The sequence below is a fragment of the Schistocerca cancellata genome, chromosome 1 (assembly GCF_023864275.1).
Source record: "Schistocerca cancellata isolate TAMUIC-IGC-003103 chromosome 1, iqSchCanc2.1, whole genome shotgun sequence".
NCBI lineage: Eukaryota > Metazoa > Arthropoda > Insecta > Orthoptera > Acrididae > Schistocerca > Schistocerca cancellata.
Window position 1 is genome coordinate 374,068,387 of NC_064626.1, and position 20,506 is coordinate 374,088,892.

Sequence of the window (20,506 nt, forward strand, 5' to 3'; positions counted from 1 at the left end):
TGGCGTTCTACGGATCGGAGCGTGGAATGTCAGATCCCTTAATCGGGCAGGTAGGTTAGAAAATTTACAAAGGGAAATGGATAGGTTAAAGTTAGATATAGTAGGAATTAGTGAAGTTCGGTAGCAGGAGGAACAAGACTTCTGGTCAGGTGATTACAGGGTTATAAATACAAAATCAATTAGGGGTAATGCAGGAGTAGGTTTAATAATGAATAGGAAAATAGGAATGCGGGTAAGCTACTACAAACAGCATAGTGAACGCATTATTGTGGCCAAGATAGATACGAAGCCCACGCCTACCACAGTAGTACAAGTTTATATGCCAACTAGGTCTGCAGATGACGAAGAAATTGAAGAAATGTATGATGAAATAAAAGAAATTATTCAGATAGTGAAGGGAGATGAAAATTTAATAGTCATGGGTGACTGGAATTCGTTAGTAGGAAAAGGGAGAGAAGGAAACATAGTAGGTGAATATGGATTGGGGGTAAGAAACGAAAGAGGAAGCCGCCTGGTAGAATTTTGCACAGAGCACAACTTAATCATAGCTAACACTTGGTTCAAGAATCGCAAAAGGAGATTGTATACATGGAAGAAGCTGGGAGATACTGACAGGCTTCAGATAGATTATATAATGGTAAGACAGAGATTTAGGAACCAGGTTTTAAATTGTAAGACATTTCCGGGGGCAGATGTGGGCTCTGACCACAATCTATTGGTTATGAACTGTAGATTAAAACTGAAGAAACTGCAAAAAGGTGGGTGTTTAAGGAGATGGGACCTGGATAAACTGACTAAACCAGAGGTTGTACAGAGTTTCAGGGAGAGCATCAGGGAACAATTGACAGGAATGGGGGAAAGAAATACAGTAGAAGAAGAATGGGTAGCTTTGAGGGATGAAGTGGTGAAGGCAGCAGAGGATCGAGTAGGTAAAAAGACGAGGGCTAGTAGAAATCCTTGGGTAACAGAAGAAATATTGAATTTAATTGATGAAAGGAGAAAATATAAAAATGCAGTAAATGAAGCAGGCAAAAAGGAATACAAACGTCTCATAAATGAGATCGACAGGAAGTGCAAAATGGGTAAGCAGGGATGGCTAGAGGACAAATGTAAGGATGTAGAGGCTTATCTCATTAGGGTTAAGACAGATACTCCCTACAGGTAAATTAAAGAGACCTTTGGAGAAAAGAGAGCCACTTGTATGAATATGAAGAGCTCAGATGGGAATCCAGTTCTAAGCAAAGAAGGGAAAGCAGAAAGGTGGAAGGGGTATATAGAGGGTCTATACAAGGGCGATGTTCTTGAGGACAATATTATGGAAATGGAAGAGGATGTAGATGAAGATGAAATGGGAGATATGACCCTGCGTGAAGAGTTTGACAGAGCACTGAAATAACTGAGTCGCAACAAAGCTCCGGGTGTAGACAACATTCCATTAGAACTACTGACAGCCTTGGGAGAGCCAGTCCTGACAAAACTCTACCATCTGGTGAGCAAGATGTATGAGACAGGCGAAATACCCTCAGACTTCAAGAAGAATATAATAATTCCAATCCCAAAGAAAGCAGGTGTTGACAGATGTGAAAATTACCGAACTATCAGTTTAATAAGTCACGGCTGCAAAATACTAACACGAATTCTTTACAGACGAATGGAAAAGCTAGTAGAAACCGACCTAGGGGAAGATCAGTTTGGATTCCGTAGAAATACTGGAACACGTGAGGCAATACTGACCCTACGACTTATCTTAGAAGAACGATTAAGGAAAGGCAAACCTACGTTCCTAGCATTTGTAGACTTAGAGTAACCTTTTGACAATGTTGACTGGAATACTCTCTTTCATATTCTGAAGGTGGCAGGGGTAAAACACAGGGAGCGAAAGGCTATTTACAATTTGTACAGATACCAGATGGCAGTTATAAGAGTCGAGGGACATGAAAGGGAAGCAGTGGTTGGGAAGGGAGTGAGACAGGGTTGTAGCCTCTCCCCGATATTATTCAATCTGTATATTGAGCAAGCAATAAAGGAAACAAAAGAAAAGTTCAGAGTAGGTATTAAAATCCATGGAGAAGAAATAAAGACGTTAAGGTTCGCCGATGACATTGTAATTCTGTCAGAGACAGCAAAGGACGTTTTAAGAGCAGTTGAACGGAATGGAGAGTGTCTTGAAAGGAGGGTCTAAGATGAACATCAACAAAAGCAAAACAAGGATAATGGAATGTAGTCGAATTAAGTCTGATGATGCTGAGGGAATTAGATTAGAAAATGAGACACTTAAAGTAGTAAAGGAGTTCTGCTATTTGGGGAGCAAAATAACTGATGATGGTCGAAGTAGAGAGGATATAAAATGTAGACTGGCAATGGCAAGGAAAGCATTTCTGAAGAAGTGAAATTTGTTAACATTGAGTATAGGTTTAAGTGTCAAGAAGTCGTTTCTGAAAGTATTTGTATGGAGTGTAGCCATGTATGGAAGTGAAACATGGACGATAAATTGTTTGGACAAGAAGAGAATAGAAGCTTTCGAATTGTGGTTCTACAGAAGAATGCTGAAGATTAGATGGGTAGATCACATAACTAATGAGGAAGTATTGAATAGGATTGGGGAGAAGAGAAGTTTGTGGCACAACTTGACTAGAAGAAGGGATCGGTTGGTAGGACATGTTCTGAGGCATCAAGGGATCACCAGTTTAGTATTGGAGGGCAACGTGGAGGGTAAAAATCGAAGAGGGAGACCAAGAGATGAATACACTAAACAGATTCAGAAGAATGTGGGTTGCAGTAGGTACTGGGAGATGAAGAAGCTTGCACAGGAGAGAGTGGCATGGAGAGCAGCATCAAACCAGTCTCAGGACTGAAGACCTCAACAACAACAATATACACATATTTCTTTACGTGTGAGTACAAGCGGAAGTGATGATAGCCAGCTACTGTTTTACTCTTTTCGGGACAATCAATAAAAAGAATCGTAGAATATACTGGTCATAGCCTTCCGCATTTCTTGGCACTGGTCCATCAGCTCGCAGCAACTGCTTTCAATGCTGTTTCGTTTTCTGGCGTGAAGTGGAGAAGCCACATCTTAACCAGAGCTACACATCGCCGCATTCTTTTACAATAGCCTAAAATTGCCAAGAAACTTGTTATCACGTTTGGTTTGGACCAACATCTGATCAATATGGCACTCATTTCACACGAAGCGTCCTTACAGTTAACTCTACCACCATACTGTGCACTTTCTTGAGGTTTTCATCCGTGGTTGTACACTATTGGCCATTAAAATTGCTACTCCAAGAAGAAATGAAGATGATAAACGGGTATTCATTGGACAAATATATTATACTAGAACTGACATGTCATTACATTTTCACGCAATTTGGGTGCATAGATCCTGAGAAATCAGTACCCAGACCAACCACCTCTTGCCGTAATAACGGCCTTGATACGCCTGGGCATTGAGTCAGAGCTTGGATGGCGTGTACAGGTACAGCTGCCCATGCAACTTCAACACGATACCACAGTTCATCAAGAGTGGTGATTGGCGTATTGTGACGAGCCAGTTGCTCGGCCACCATTGACCAGACGTTTTCAGTTGGTGAGAGATCTGGAGAATGTGCTGGCCAGGGCAGCAGTCGAACATTTTCTGTATCTAGAAAGGCCCGTACAGGACCTGCAATATGAGGTCGTGCATTATCCTGCTGTAATGTAGGGTTTCGCAGGGATCGAATGAAGGGTAGAGCCACGGGTCGTATCACATCTGAAATGTAACGTCCACTGTTCAAAGTGCCGTCAATGCGAACAAGAGGTGACCGAGACGTGTAACCAATGGCACCCCATACCATCACGCCGGGTGATACGCCAGTATGGCGATGACGAATACACGCTTCCAATGTGCGTTCACCGTGATGTCGCCAAACACGGGTGCGACCATCATGATGAAATGACGTTTAGCCATTCGTGCACCCAGGTTCGTCGTTGAGTACACCATCGCAGGCGCTCCTGTCTGTGATGCAGCGTGAAGGGTAACCGCAGCCACGGTCTCCGAGCTGGTAGTCCATGCTGCTGAAAATGTCGTCGAACTGTTCGTGCAGATGGTTGTTGTCTTACAAACGTCCCCATCTATTGACTCAGGGTTCGAGACGTGGCTGCACGATCCGTTACAGCCATGAGGATAAGATGCCTGTCATCTCGACTGCTAGTGATACGAGGCCGTTGGAATCCAGCACGGCGTTCCGTATTACCCTCCTGAACCCACCGATTCCATATTCTGGATCTCGACCAACGCGAGCATCAATGTCGCGATATGATAAACCGCAATCGCGATAGGCTACAATCCGACCTTTATCAAAGTCGGAAACGTGATGGTACGCATTTCTCCTCCTTACACGAGGCATCACAAAAACGTTTCACAAGGCAACGCCGATCAACTGCTGTTTGTGTATGAGAAATCGGTTGGAAACTTTCCTTATGTCGGCACGTTGTAGGCGCCGGCACCGGCGCCAACTTTGTGTGAATGCTCTGAAAAGCTCATCATTTGCATATCAGAGCATCTTCTTCCTGTCGGTTAAATTTCGCGTCTGTAGCACGTCATCTTCGTGGTGTAGCAATTTTAATGGCCAGTAGTGTAATTCCACAGGAGGCACTAGTTGCGTCAGGAACAGAGTAACAAGTAGTTATAAACAGCGGAGGGCGTGGAAGGCGCAGCTGTGCTTTGTCCAAGTGCAGCAGCGAAACGCGGCAAGAACTTGCCAGGGTCGGCGTTAATTTTTTCTCTTCGCCAGAAGAGCTGCTGTGATCCCCTAACGGCTCCATTACGCTAACAGATAACAGCGTAACGGCAACAGGCGCGTAAACACTAATTAGTGCTGTCGGGAAACAGTGATGTGGATGATATCATGCCGTGACCAGTTATGGCAGGAGACACTGCGTAGTTACTGTTATAGCGTTTCCTCAGTCTGACTTTTTACCTACGTGGCTTGCCACATACGGTGGACTAGAATCTTCCTTCACTTTTTTACCCCGTAACGTTCGGTGTAAGCTGTGTAACAGAGAGATGCAAAGTCACCATTCCATCCTAGCTGATTTCCCGTACAGCGACTGTAGTCGTTAGTTTGATGAGACTTGGCTGGTTCCCCGCTCAAGTGCTCTAATATGGCTGCTGTACCAAGTTTTGGGCCGGCCGGAGTGGCCGAGTGGTTCTAGGCGCTTCAGTATGGAAACGCGCGACCACTACGGTCGCAGGTTCGAATCCTGCCTCGGGCATGGATGTGTGTGATGACCTTAGGTTAGTTAGGTTTAAGTAGTTCTAAGTTCTAGGGGACTGATGACCTCAGATGTTAAGTCCCATAGTGCTCAGAGCCATTTGAACCAATTTTTTGGAAATTTTACAGTGTGTAGATACATCCTTCCCGCTTGTTTTCAAACTTAGTTCAACCTGTTCCCGTGAGTGGCGCCGTCATAGCATGGCTTCAAGATGGCTGCTATACTTGACGTTCGTCAGAAGCTACGTGCTCTCATAGAATTCCTGTGCTGTGAAAACGAGACAGTAGGAAACATCCACAAGAGGTTGAAAATGGTGTATGGAGTTGCTGCTGTCGATCGCAGTGCAGTTAGTCGGTGGGCAAGCAGGTTACGTGATGAAAGCGGGCACGGCAATATTGAGGACTGTCCTCGCAACGGCAGGCCTCGTACTGCTCACACTCCAGACAATGTGCAGAGAGTTAACGAATTGGTGACTGCTGACAGACGCATCACAGTGAACGAATTGTCACGCTACGTTGGGATAGGGGAAGGAAGTGTTTGCAGAATACTGAATGTGTTGGCGTTAAAAAGGTTTGTGCCAGGTGGGTTCCCAGGATGTTGACAGTGGCTCACAAAGAAACAAGAAAAACGGTATGTAGCGAACTTTTGGAATAGTACGAGAATGGCGAAGATGAATTTCTGTGAAGAACTGTGATAGGTGATGAAACATGGCTCCATCATTTTTCAACAGAGACGAAGAGGCAATCAATTGAGTGACACATGCACATTCACCCAAAAAAAAGAAAAAATTCAAAACCACACCTTCTGCTGGAAAAGTTATGGCTACGGTGTTTTTCGATTCCGAAGGGCTCTTGCTTGTGGACATCATGCCAAGTGGAACAACCATAAATTCTTATGCATATGTGACGACACTGAAGAAACTTCAAGCTCGACTGAGTCGTGTTCGACCACATCGGCAAAAGCAGGATGTTTTGCTGTTGCACGACAATGCACGGCCACATGTCAGTCAAAAAACCATGGAAGCGATCACAAAACTCGGATTGGTAACACTGAAACACCCGCCTTACAGCCCTGACCTGGCTCCATGTGACTATCATCTCTTTGGGAAACTGAAAGTCTCTCTTCGTGGAACAAGGTTTGAAGATGATGATTCCCTTGCGCACGCTGCCAGACAGTGGCTCCAACAGGTTGGTCCAGAATTTTACCATGCGGTTATACAGGCGCTGGTTCCAAGGTGGCGTAAGGCAGTTGAGAGGGATGGAAATTATGTGGAGAAATGAAAATATTGTTCCTAAAGGATGTATCTACACACTAAAACTTTCAAACATGTAGAATAGAAGATGGATTTTAAAAAAATAATGTGTATTTCTTTTGGAGTGACCCTTGTAGTCATATATTATGACTGTAGGTGGCATAGCATTCAGATTATTTCGTTTAGTGTTGAGACCATTGTTCCTCGAAATCATGTAGTCTCAGCTTCACCATTCCATTATAGTCGCGCACTGCTGATGCTTCCCACTTGGACCAGCTCAGTGTTGCACTGTCTCTTATGTTTTGGACATATTTGTAACTGAGAATCTGCCGTCTTGCCCCAGGTGTCGGCCGGCAAAGAATAGAATAGGCCCTTCGCTCCTCTCTTCAGTTATGCACGAGACGTGTAGCTAACAACGCAGCTGATGTCTCATTAGGTACCCTTCAGTACTGGCTGCTTTAGCTCTTCGAAGCACCACGCAATTTCTGACTCAATTCGACCACGTTATCTGTTGTGAAATACTGAGAATATACTGCTCTAGTTGTGGACAATGTTTGAATTATACAACATGTTTTGGAGTACAGTAACCCATTATGAAGTTCTACGAGTATAAAACAAGCAAACACGAATCGTTACTTCGCATTACTATCTAACTGACACGCGTGTAAATGGATCTACGTTGCCCTATAATATTACATACTTTAAAGTTAATACATCTTTTGACAATGTTGACTAGAATACTCTCTTTCAAATTCTGAAGGTGGTAGGGGTAAAATACAGGGAGCGAAAGGCTATTTACAATGTGTACAGAAACCAGACGGCAGTTATAAGAGTCGAGGGGCATGAAAGTGAAGCAGTGGTTGGGAAGGGAGTGAAACACGGTTGTAGCCTCTCCCCGATGTTATTCAATCTGTATATTGAGCAAGCGGTAAAGGAAACAAAAGTAAAATTTTCGGAGTAGGTATTAAAATCCGTGGAGAAGAAACAAGAACTTTGAGGTTCGCCGATGACATTGTAATTCTGTCAGAGACAGCAAAGGACTTGGAAGAGCAGTTGCACAGAATGGACAGTGTCTTGAAAGGACGATATAAGATGAACATCAACAAAAACAAAACGAGGATAATGGAATGTAGTCGAATTAAATCGGGCGATGCTGAGGGAATTAGATTGGGAAATGAGACACTTAAAGTAGTAAATGAGTTTCACTGTTTGGGGAGCAAAATATCAGATGATGGTCGAAGTAGAGAGGGTATAAAATGTAGACTGGCAATGGCAAGGAAAGCGTTTCTGAAGAAGAGAAATTTGTTAACATCGAGTATAGATTTCAATGTCAGGAAGGCGTTTCTGTAAGTATTTGTATGGAATGTAGCCATGTACGGAAGTGAAACATGGACGATAAATAATTTGGACAAGAAGAGAATAGAAGCTTTCGAAATGTGGTGCTCCAGAAGAATGCTGAAGATTAGATGGGTAGATCACATAACTAATGAGGAGGTGTTGAATAGAATTGGGGAGAAGAGGAGTTTGTGGCACAACCTGACTAGAAGAAGGGAGGGTAAAAATCGTAGAGGGAGACAAAGAGATGAATACACTAAGCAGATTCAGAAGGATGTAGGTTGCGGTAGGTACTGGCAGATGAAGAAGCTTGCAGAGGATATAGTAGCATGGACAGCTGCATCAAACCAGTCTCAGGACTGAAGACCACAACAGCAACAACAACACCAGCTTCAGGCGCCGTCAAAGTCAGAAACAAGCAGCAAACATGCGTCCTCAAAGACACAGAACTCGCCCTTGTACATCTCTTGTTGGCGTATAATGTAGACATTTGAGGTAGAATCTATCTAGTGTGTGTATGTGCCTGCGGTAGAAGACTGGCGCCAGTTCGATATCGTAGGGACGAAATATTTTGGGTATTAATTTCTCTAAAGCAGATGAAGTAGCGCCAATCCATAACTGAATGCAACATCGAGATCACTTTTCAGTGTTCAGATGCTCGCTACATATTTAAACTTAGCAGTCTGCTTCAGTTTCCATCAAGATGTACTTTAAGAGGCTGTTTCCTGTGAGATGAGCCTGTCGCCATAAATTCAGTCTCGTTGATGCTTTTTGACACAAAATCTTCGACAAGACTTATCAAATGTAGAAACGAGATAGTATACCAAATTATCCCCCCCTCAACCCCACCCCCTTCTCTCTCTCTCTGTCCCCTATTTCGTATTCTGTTCACTAATGATGTGATGGGGCGAAACGAGTGGCTACATCCTTTTGCATAGATCTGATTCTTTCTAATTTTACTGACGTTGTTGTCACTTTTATTGTACTGGGTTGTTATAATTAAAGTGCATCTACTTACAGAAGAAAACTGTGGGCTGTAATTATGGTGTGGTATGCTGGGAAAAAGTACTTTCCAATTTTGACCACCATGTGCAAATCTGGCGCTGTGTATGGGAGAAAGTAATGTAGAAATGTTTCCATATGTCGTGGAATAGGAACGGTATCTGGATAGGAAAGGGTAAACAAGCGAGGAAGGCATAAAAATGTTTCCATATGTAATGGAATAGGAACGGTATCTGGATAGGAAAGGGTAAACTAGCGAGGAAAGCATAATGTTGATTTTATCATTAACCGCCGCTTACACAATTTAGTGCGTTTCATCGCAAAATACGACTTGATTTTTAGATCTTGTTTGTTGATACCCTTCAATATTGCTGTTCCGGAATCTCAAAGTATAACAACAAATTAGGGGTTTGTGGGGGGCGGGGGAGGGTATTTCTGGTATAGTGTGTTCCAGTATGTAGCAGATTCAGAAGGATGTAGGGTGCAGTAGTTACTTGGAGATGAAGAAGAAGCTTACATAGCATTGCGTAGCATGGAGAGCTGCATCAAATCAGTCTCTAGTACCCCTCAGTCACAAACGTCACGCCGTGACTCGTGAAATAAAGATATGAAAGAAGACGCTAAATCGATTGAAATCGATGTATATGGCGAAATATACAATGATCTGTTTACGGTACTATGCAGACATTTGGTGAACGCGATTTAGATTAAAAAACGGAAAATTAGAATATGAATGGCCAAACGGCAATATGACCTTGCTCCTCGCGAATATAATTACTTCTCAGTCGGCGTGTGGAAGTGACAGCTAAAAATACTAGAAATGATATTAAATTAGCCGTTACTGTTTTTGGTTTCTATCATCTGTCTTGTCAGCAGACAGTTATTACAGCGACCACAAATGATTTGGCTACGATATAAATGATGTTTGTTGTTAGGATTTGCGGAAATTGCGTGCTGGATTACTACGCTGTATTATGATCTTCGCTCTGTGTCATTGCTGAATTTCTATTTGTATCGTAATACCTATGTCACATTTCGTTCCAGTTTCTATTCCACTTACGTCATGTTTCGTGATGTGTTATTTCTGGAAATTTGTGCATTCCTGTCCTAATCTTCTACAAAGATAAAACATAAGTGATGAATATTCAAGGTTAAAAGATTGCTAGTTGCTAGACAACAAACTTAGTATTTCGTCTTCTATGTCTGATTTGTCTTACTACTTTTTCTAGTAGTCGTTTGTCACCATTAGTAACGTTTCGTGCATGCGAAGACAGCCGGGTTGTTTCATAACATGAAGCTATTGGTCTCTCTGTAAAGTGAGCGAGTTGGCTCTCTGAAAAAGGCACGGGATCTACCTCCGAAGCACTGTAATATTCAAGCCAATCTACTCGTCGATTGCCACGTTTCCTAGCGTACTACACAAATACTTTACTGGTGCCTGGATTTAAAGTCTTGAGTGATTTTGGCCTCTGACGCGTGAAGTAATCCTAGTACGCATTTTCAGTGTCAACAGTTTTTAACAGACAAACGTTAAATGGTTGCTCTTGTTACCTAATATTTCAAAACTGTTTTCTATAGTAGTGCAAAAATCCATCAAGTCGCAAACTGAATCCAAGAACAATCCGTGAAATGAAATACGAACCAATGAATTTGTTGTTTGACATTTAAGTACTAGCCGCATACAAAAGACATGTATTTTTACACTATAAGGTCGAGAAACACGTAAAACCAATACAACTGGCTCACGCAACACACAGGAATCTCTCTAATTTGACAGGCAGCAGGACGGAATACATCCGCAGCGACAGTGTAAGAGGTTCCACGTCGTATATAACTCTAATGTAGCTGCTCCGCTATGGAACCGACGTTTGAAACGAAGAACACTGACGGAAACGTATTGAGAGAGGCGGGTTCCCAAACTGGCAACGCGGGCGACAGCAGCGCCTCTGGCGACCGAACGAGGCATGACGACACGTCCAGACCTGCAGATCGACTCATTTCGTGAACAACGAAAAGCATCTATGAGAGCTGTTCCGTACAGGAAGAATCTGTAATCATTGCGGAAATTGGTCGTGATGTAGCTACTAACTGTTCACTAATTTATCTTAATAAACCAGTTGTTATTAAATTATTGAAGACTTTTTTTAATATAAATTATTCAACATTATTAGTTTTGCCGCCTTCTATGGACATTTTCGCATCTTATGAAAATGATATGACACCCCCCGCCCTCAACACGCGCGAGTGACGTAAAATGATTGTGAATGTACTGCTTTCTGAATTTTTTTTATTACGGCATATAATTGTTTCGTGTATGCGAATACAGCCATAAACTTTTGTGTGGTGATGGAATTGGGATGTTAGGCATAAAATGCGTTGATACAAGGGCACTGGCGTTGCTATTATTCGGGTAACAGCTGAGACATTTAAGAAATTTTAATTATCGTGCTCCGACAGCCTGAAAAAGAAAACAAGGTGCGATTGTAAGGGTTCAACGTCCCGTCGCAGGACATCATTAATACTCATTCTTCTTTAAATAGGCTTTCGCTAAATTACTTCAGGCAACGCAGGGATGGTTCTTACTGATAAGGCCACTGTTGACAATTTTCATATCCTTGCCAAACTAAGCCAAGACTGTATATGAATTGTTTTTCCTATGGAATTGTAGCACCATGACCGGTCCAATATATTTGCAAAATTTATACATAGATGTTCAAAACTGTTACTAGTACTAGAGACAGAGTCGCTTCCGCATCTTGACAGCGTGCATTGCATCGTCTGTGGAAGAAGACTGTCGTAAGATTTCTCTCTTCGTGGGCTAAACTTGGAAAAACCGCTGGATTAGATTCGCAAGAGGTAACTGTTGCTAGCAAGCTCAAGGACATTAACGACAACTATTTCCAGTTCGAAACATGTCTACAGCTGGTCCAGTAACATTTTATTACGCTACCGAAAGTCATTTACAGGGAACCGAAAAGTTCAGGCCACTGTTTGCTGACGATTTATTTCAAGATATTACTTTAATTCCATGGCCTTAAGACACTGGCTGGGAAAAAGTTGGCAGATATTCATGGTCAGTTAGTACAATAAAAAAAAAAAACCAAAGCAATAACACCTTTGGCAGTGGTCACTATCTTCAAAAATAACAGAATTCATATTAGTAACAGGAAAAAAAAACCGTTGTTAATTTTCCGAACTCCCAAATCATTGGCGAAGACATAATTCTTCCACTGGATGTGGTACTAATGTTTAACGTCGCGTGTTTTTGTTTTTTTACATTATTCCCTTACACTTCGAGGCGCAGGTGCGTTGACGCTATCTACCGGTGTGAAGTTCCGGCCGGAGTGCTTCTGTTGTCCATCGAAGACGACGCTGCCTCCCTGTGGTAGAAAAACGTGCCATGTTTGAAGCGCCACGCCTGCCCCCAACCGCCAGTTCTTTGTTCTAGCCCGGACGTAGCCTCAGGGAAGCGCTCCTCCCTGTCGGGGGAGAGAGTTTGCTGCTCCTCCCTCACGTAGAATGCGCACCGTTTGTAGGGGGCGTTCGAACTTCCTCCTCTTTTTTCCTACCCCAGTATTATGAATATTGATCGAATCCGCTAACCACCCGTTGCTGGAAGACAAGCGCTGTCCGCAACCGCTGCGCTCGGCGACCTGTCACAGCCTGCAGCTGATCGCGCTATGTGCCGGAGGTTTGTTGCTATGTGGGCTGATGTAACCAGCTGTTTGGTTGCCTCACGAACCAATGGGAGACCGGCTTCCCCCACCCGAGCCCTCTCCCCCCACCTCGCGTGAGCCAGCAGAGCCTCAGTTGTAAGCTGCTGCGGACGCGTTCGGTCAGTCGGGGTCGGGAGCTGGCTGCGGTGACATGAGTGAGTGGAGTGAGGTGCAGTGTTAGCTTTCTCAAAAACAGGCGCTCGGCCACCACCATTCCCGTCGTCAGCGATACCGCAGAGGCTTCGGCCCTCACACCTGCGGCCGACATGGGACAGATAGGCCACGATGTAAGTAACGAAATCTTACTATTTCGTCTAAAACAATCCTCGTTTCGAAGAGCTTCGCAACGGCCATTGTGTGACGAGTTGTGCTGAAACCTACCGTGTGCGGCAAAACTGAAAAATTTCTTGACGCAATTTTAAGTTCCCCTCAACAGCTACACTGTTTGATGCTCTCTCTTCCCGCGAAACTTCATTTGCTTCCAAAACTGCTTCTTTTATGGACACAATAGTGCCGCCGGTATTTCGTAATTTTGTTAGTTCAGAAAAATGAGACGCTTAACTCTGATCATATGTGCCCTACAAATTTCACATTACGTCCACGAAACTACATTCTGTTAAATAACGGGGCACTCTACCAGCCTCTCTTCAGTATTTCTAAAGCCGACTAGTCAAGTAAAGAAACTCCAGATTGTCTGGTCATCCTTTCAATAGTACGTCTTTACCGAATTCTAAAGAGAGCCTTCATTGTAGCCAGTTTCCATCGTTTTGTTGAATTCAGTCGATCGTCGTATGTTCCAAATAAATGAATGATACTCAGTTGTTCATTGTAAGTTATGATGTAACGAATATTTGGTGAGATGTGTATGCTTTCTTGATAGGGCTTAACTTACAGCTAGCGTAGAAGCTCAAGTCTATCCTTTAATTCCATTTCCACCTCTGAGATAAATGTTTGAAAGTCTGTAACTGCAGGAAATATTATGTGTTGGAACAGAAATAATATGCTTTGTTCATTCTGAAACGCTAGTCTGTAGAATTAGACCTGTTTGCAGCAGAATGATTGTTTTAGATAAGTGTTGCACACAGACGGGAGATGTCCGGTAATTTTCATGTTACCGGTCAGAATCCACTTTCTATTAACTGATTCGTGAAAAAGTAAATTTTATAACTGATAAAAAGTTCTAGGTTGTTTCAGTATGCCTACCTGGTTTGAATAACGTTGAATAATAACGTTGTAATCCAGCCAGTTACTTTCTTCAGCGGATATTTTAGCTAGGGCCATTGCCGGAACTTTCTGTGAACCTTATTTTCAAACATTATGCAACGAATGGTGATTCAGCATATCATCGTAAGAGCACGTATTTGCATGATTCCAATTAAGTATTCAGAATTACTGTTACTGAATATGTGAGGTTGTTCGTAATGTTAAACTCTGACACGTTGTTAGTCGGGGCAGAGGTCGCGAGTGATAACCTGCACCTAATCTGAATAGATGGACTACTGCCGTCTCCCACGACAATGGGCTCGCATCTTATCAGCGGCAGCTCCGCCAGTGCCAGCGGCCTGCCAATTAGGACAGCACGGCCCGTGGACGGCCTCGCAGCTGACCGCTCGTCAGCTGAAGCACCGGCCGGCAAGCGCGGAAGTGGAGCTTATGGCGAAATGCACTGCTCGCCTCCGGCCGCGAGCATTCGACGATACCGGGAATGTGGGAAAATTTCCGTTTTTCGCGGATGATAGGACGTTGTCATACGCTTGCGAGAAACTGTATCTTCCGTGCTTTGCCGTATCAGTTGTATCATGATTTTAACTCCTTGCCTAGAGGCTGAGGTACCAATTCGGAAATAGTGCTTAGACCGAGCAGGCATTACTAGAATGCCGTTTGGTTAGTTACTAGTCTTATCACTAGTTATCTGGAAAGTCTGTCGCAAAAACTGGAAAACCGATTTCTTAGTGAGACTGAGGTCCAGTAAACTAAACATGAGTAGCGCCCTGTATAATTGAAATCTGACGTAGGTATGTACATCTCGTTATCCAATTATTCGCCTGTTATTGCCGTAACATTGAAATACCACATTATCGTATTAATGCCTGAGGCTGGAACTGGAGGAAACACTTGAATGTGACAGGACCGGAGTAGTGGTAGTGAACTGATAACTGACAAAACTAAGAAATTTAATGTGAAACAGCTGTAGCCAGTAATTATTAAAAGAGCAAATCCTGTGGAAATTTCTACAGTAGGGTCCTATTCCTTGTTGCAACAGTGACATATAAAAGTCTAAGAATAACGAAAACGAGTAAAGCAGTTAAGATTGTTCATTGTGATAATTGTCCACAGAATGTGACCATCAAAGAGCAGAAAGGAATGGAAAACTACATAGTTATTTGATAAGTACAAGGCAATAAGAAATTATTACATTCAATACTGAACAACATTTCCTGTTTGTAAATTTCATTAGTTATTGCAGTTCCTGCACTAATTAATGATGAGCAGTTACAGTGAATCCTTAATTCGTCTTGCATTGAACTTAAAAATCAGCCATAGATACTTGTAATTTTGTGATAAAACAGCATAGTGATACCCCACTATATAGCACTTTCTGTGCACAGTATTGGAACTGATAGAATGTATACTTAACATGACAAGACTCCCCTGCTTAAATCTTCAACAGACAGCCAATATCCAGAATGTTGACTCATTTATAAAGAAAAAAGAAATTTTTATAAAGAAAATACCAAACTTTCATGAGATGGCTACATTTTTCCTGTGAATTATCTTCAACTAAAAGTTGTATTTCGAAGAATGTTTACTTCAATCATTTTCTGTTTACTCTGCATTCCTGGTACTGCTGTCATAAACATTGTTTAACGACATTTTGCCACTGGAGCTTCAGTTTAAAATGCAGTTAAAATAGCCTTGCATATAAAATTACTTTCTTAAATGTTGCGTAAACACTTTTGTTTTTTCATTCTGTTACAGACGCATGCACTATTCATTGATGCCTTTCTGCAGAACAATCGGCTAGATCACGTGACACAGGTGATGGGCTACCACCCGACTTACCTGGACATCTTCCTGCGGACGCAGAACTTCATCCTTCGTGGGGATGGACCACTGCCATATGACTATAGGCATTTCATAGCCATTATGGTAAGCTGTTTTGAAAGTATTGCCCACTTAAAGATAATACTAAAATGTGAAAGTACGTCCTTGACACAGCCATACTGCCAGTGGTTTAATTAGTCTTGGTAAATGAGGCTTATTAGTCGATTAGTATCATATGCTGCAATGGAAATTGTGAACTTGTGGTCATGGGCTGTAATTGTTTTTCTGCAGGCTGCTGGTCGCCACCAGTGCAGCTATCTCATCAATCTGCAGAAGCAGGAGTTTCTGCTGCAGGGTGGTGATCAGAATTGGCTGAAGGGATTATCAAAAATCCCTCAGAAACTGCGTGACCTGTATGATATCAATAAAATCCTGGCCCACAGGCCATGGCTGCTCAACAAACATCATATTGAGGTATGCCAAAAACAAAATATACCAATCAATATGTTCATTTTGAGAAATTTATTTATCATATTAATAATTGTTACTATTTCTTGTTTAAATTGTTGGTCATTACATGCGTGTGAAAAGTGTGGAGTTTGGAATTGAAGGTTTCATTAATGAAACAAATTGCCCTTAAATACTTCCTTTGGGTTTGCACAATTTCATGTAGTTTTGACACTTCCGAGGGTTTCTTCAGTGTTTCTCAGGGATACAATTTAAATTACCTAAAGTACCAGTTTATGATCACAGCAGAAAGTTTAGAGTTGTAATGAGTAATGAAATTTTTACTCTAAGGGATTTTCAGCCACTCTAATTTGTGTTGTGAGAATAGCATTATATAACATTAAGAAGAAATTATTTTCTGTTGTTGAAACATGACAGACTTTTAAATGCAAGACTTCTGTGTATTGTACACTGTGACACTCGTGACAGTATACTCCAGAGAAATTGGTACACATTGCTGAAAAGAGTGTGTGTGTGTGTGTGTGTGTGTGTGTGTGTGTGTGTGTGTGTGTGTGTGTGTGTACTGTTCACTATTAAACTTTTCCACTATCATTGCACAATTTGATTTGACTTTTCCTTTTCCAGAGACTGACAAAGGGCAAAGACAGCTGGTCCTTAGCAGAGGTGGTTCATGCCATTGTTCTTCTGGCACACTTCCACTCACTCTCTAGCTTTGTGTTTGGCTGTGGTGTGAATGAAGAGTTGGATCATGAGGGTAGTCATCAGACAGCCAACAGTGCTGGTGAGGATGACATTCCTCTCAGTTCCTCACCTCGCACTGCAACCAATACGTCAGGACCAGCAGCTGCATCGGACAGGGATGGTGAGTGTTGACAGTCAGTTTCATATATTTTGACAGTTCCTAATTGTAAGAAACATAGCTAGAAATAGCTTGTATGTACCGAAGCTATAGGCATCCTTGTGTACACTGACTTACTGTGTCTTTGACATTCACAGATCAGTGGCACAGGCCTGTCCCTGTTGCTTCGCCAGTCGACCAAGAGGTGGGCGTGGACACGCTAATGCAGCGTATGAAAAGTCTGTCTGAGCGTGCTGAGGAATTTTCTCAGGAAGAGAAGACTAAGCGCTTTGAGCATGTTGAAAGTCAAAGTGCTGAACTCTCTCCTGCTACAGAGCCTCAGACACAACTGAAAGCAGACATTGGTCATTTTGTGGAGGATCCAACTTACCTGTACCAGGACTTCGCCCGCCGAGGGGAAGTTTCCATTCCTACATTTAGGGTACAGGTGAGTACATGTTGGAAAATAATGCTGCATATTATGTGGTCATCATTTATCACTCTGTTGTTATTTCAGTCAGCATACTAATAGTTCCTTTTTGCTTACAGGATTACTCGTGGGATGACCACGGTTATTCACTAGTCAACCGTTTGTACAATGATGTAGGAAACCTTTTGGATGAGAAATTTAAGACTGCATATAATCTCACTTATTACACTATGGGTTGCCGTCAAGATGTGGATACATCTCGCTTCCGTCGTGCCATTTGGAATTACATTCAGTGTATGTTTGGCATAAGGTAAATACCTTTCATTATCAGTATCAATTATTATAGAATTTTGCTGCAGTATGATCCCTGCTCCATCTATTAGTGACGTGGTACCTTATTTTCAACTATTTTGTTGTAGGCATGATGATTACGATTATGGTGAAGTAAATCAGCTCTTAGAGCGAAATCTCAAGGCTTTCATCAAGCTGGCATGTTGTTTCCCGGAGAGAGTAACAAAGAAAGACTATGATAAAGTACTGAGGGAATTCAAGCACAGTGAAAAGGTCAGTTAATACACCCTGTATATTTTGTGTTTGCATGAGATGTAAAGTGCCACTCTTCATTACTCTATAGTTTAAATGACTTGGGCATAGAATGATGTTTGAATTTCAAATTACAGGTGCACGTGAATTTGATGGTACTGGAAGCTCGCATGCAGGCGGAGCTCTTATATGCACTTCGTGCTGTGATGCAGTATATGACGTAGGCTCTCTTAAAGTCTGCAGTGACCAAAGACAGGTGTGTGATAAAAATGCGTGTGACTTGTGCAGGACCGAATTAAATTTTGTTCAGTATCTGTTACTGTACATTCGAAAATACCTTTGAATTTGCATTTGAGATAACCATTCAGATACCTACGCTGGCCACAGTGGTTTCTACATATGTCTTTCTGTATTTCAAATATGAAACAACTGATGTATCACACTGATGGAGTATTGTATCCCATCCTGCAGCACAACCCTTCCTTACTACACCAAGTTTTGCACAGCACAAACATATAAATGAATGACTGTGATCTGTTTCTAGATGAAATATGTTAGCTCTACATGTAGGTTTGTAACAAGAGTCCAATCTTCTCACATTTACTCAACAGCAGCTTTTGAGATGGAAAGTACCATTTGATTAATAGTACGAATATAATAAATTTTTTGCAATGTGAAAATATTATTAGTGTTTTAGCCATTAGATCTCTGTAGTTTTAAGTGCTTAATCATGAACATTAGCTTTCTGACCTCATGATGTAACAATTAAAATCAGTTGCTTGACTCTAACATGGCTAAAATACTCAGATCAAAGTATCTTATTGTACTTAGAAGCTGCATTTAGCAAAAAAAAGTACCGAGCAGGTTGGACTCATTTTAATTGTGAGAATATATTTCGAATTTGTAAGCCCAAGCTCAGAGGAGCTCATTTATTGAATATTGTTAAATTGGCATATTTACACACCAGAAGAACAGATTTTAAAAATTGTAAAACAAATAATTATATTTGCTTCAGTGAAGCTTTATGTGTGAATAGTCACAAGTTAGACTAGTTTTATGTTATTGTTGATATGTGAAGATTTTGAATGATTTAATGTGCTTTTTATGCCCATTGTGCACTGAGAATATAACAGCATTTTAATGTGATTGTTAATGTTGAGATGTTCATTCTCATTTGCTGTAATGGTCACAGTTGCGCTCAATCCTAAAGAAATTGTTTTGAATAACAGCCCACCTGATGCATTATGCACCTTGGATCTCTTAACTGGTATTTTGTTACCTGACTTTACGGACTGTGCAAGGGAAACCAAATATTCTCATTCTCTCTCTCTCTCTCTCTCTCTCTCTCTCTCTCTCATACACACACACACACACACACACACACACACACACACACACAACCTTTCAGTAACTATTGTATTACTCCCAGTAGCAGAACATATTGTACAAGACACTAACTTAACTTTCCTCTCTAAACCCAAAAGAAGTTTGTTTCTTCCTTGCACATTCCATGATAGTTTTTAAAGTTAATGGTTTTTATCAGATATTGTGTTGTTGAATTGAAACGTTCTCAAGGTCTACAACAACTGGCTATTTGATTTGTAGATTTGTGATAGAGGTTCTTTCTTGTCTGCATTCTGGTCAGTCAGTTAACATCTGTGTACTTGCAGGCTCTCTACTCATAGCATGATCACAGTATTATGGTAATAATTATTGTAATTCATCTGCAACACGAGACTTCAATTACAGTGAATATAAAGAAAATGTGTTTTTAATCTGACTGTCTACCTTTTTTTTCTGAACCACATCTACCACACTACAATAAGCACTGTGATACTATTGAAAGAACAATTAACGTACAGTAGATGTCGCCTTTTTATGGGAATCAGAATTGCACACAAGTAAGAAAAAATGCAAACAGTTCATCAAAAGTGTTATTTCTCATTTCATTTGACACTCTGAAGATACCGATTCTTCGTATGACAGATGAATTTTACAAATATCTTCAACTGAGTTGTATGCTATGTGTGACACCTTGGAGGATTAAGTGAATAAACTGCCAGCATTAAACCTCTGTATTCTGTACAGTAAAATTATTATTGACTAATTCTTCAACTCTAAAGTGTAGTGGTTCAGATGATACTACCACACAGATTTTAGAAGGTACGTAGAACAGACACACAACAATCAGTCTTTATTACTCTTGCATGTTTAGATCTTCAGCTATAAATACCTATCTTCAGTGCATTTGTGTGCACCGAAGATTGCTATTTATAGCCAAAATCTAGATATGCAAAGGTTACAATAACTAATGGGATTGCGACTGATTGATGTGTGCCCCTCATTCTTTGTAGCCCATGATCATTGTGTACAAGTTTCTTACGGGATCAAAGTTGGTGAAAGAATGTAGAATGAGATTCTGCCTTGCTTTTTGGTAGTGTTTTCACTAAACTTAATTTGTAAATGTTTGCACTAAATGAGAACACTTCGAGAGAATTTAATGGCATGTTGTATGACAGACTGAATCTGAAGTTATTGGTTGCATTTGCAGTTTACTAGCAACAATTGGACAGAGTAGCAGGAAGCAATGATATTTGATTTAATTTAGGACCACATCAGTG

General features: G+C 41.5%; 1 protein-coding gene across 1 annotated transcript; it reads left to right on the forward strand.

Moving 5' to 3' along the window:
* Positions 1–12,662: 12,662 nt before the first annotated feature.
* Positions 12,663–19,660, forward strand: LOC126174920 (sestrin homolog). The gene is made up of 8 exons (XM_049921362.1): positions 12,663–12,848; positions 15,541–15,711; positions 15,898–16,080; positions 16,699–16,936; positions 17,071–17,360; positions 17,462–17,652; positions 17,762–17,906; positions 18,023–19,660. Exons 1-8 carry the CDS (start codon positions 12,828–12,830, stop codon positions 18,107–18,109), a joined length of 1,326 nt encoding a protein of 441 aa, XP_049777319.1. The 5' UTR covers positions 12,663–12,827; the 3' UTR covers positions 18,110–19,660.
* The last annotated feature ends 846 nt before the right edge of the window (positions 19,661–20,506 follow it).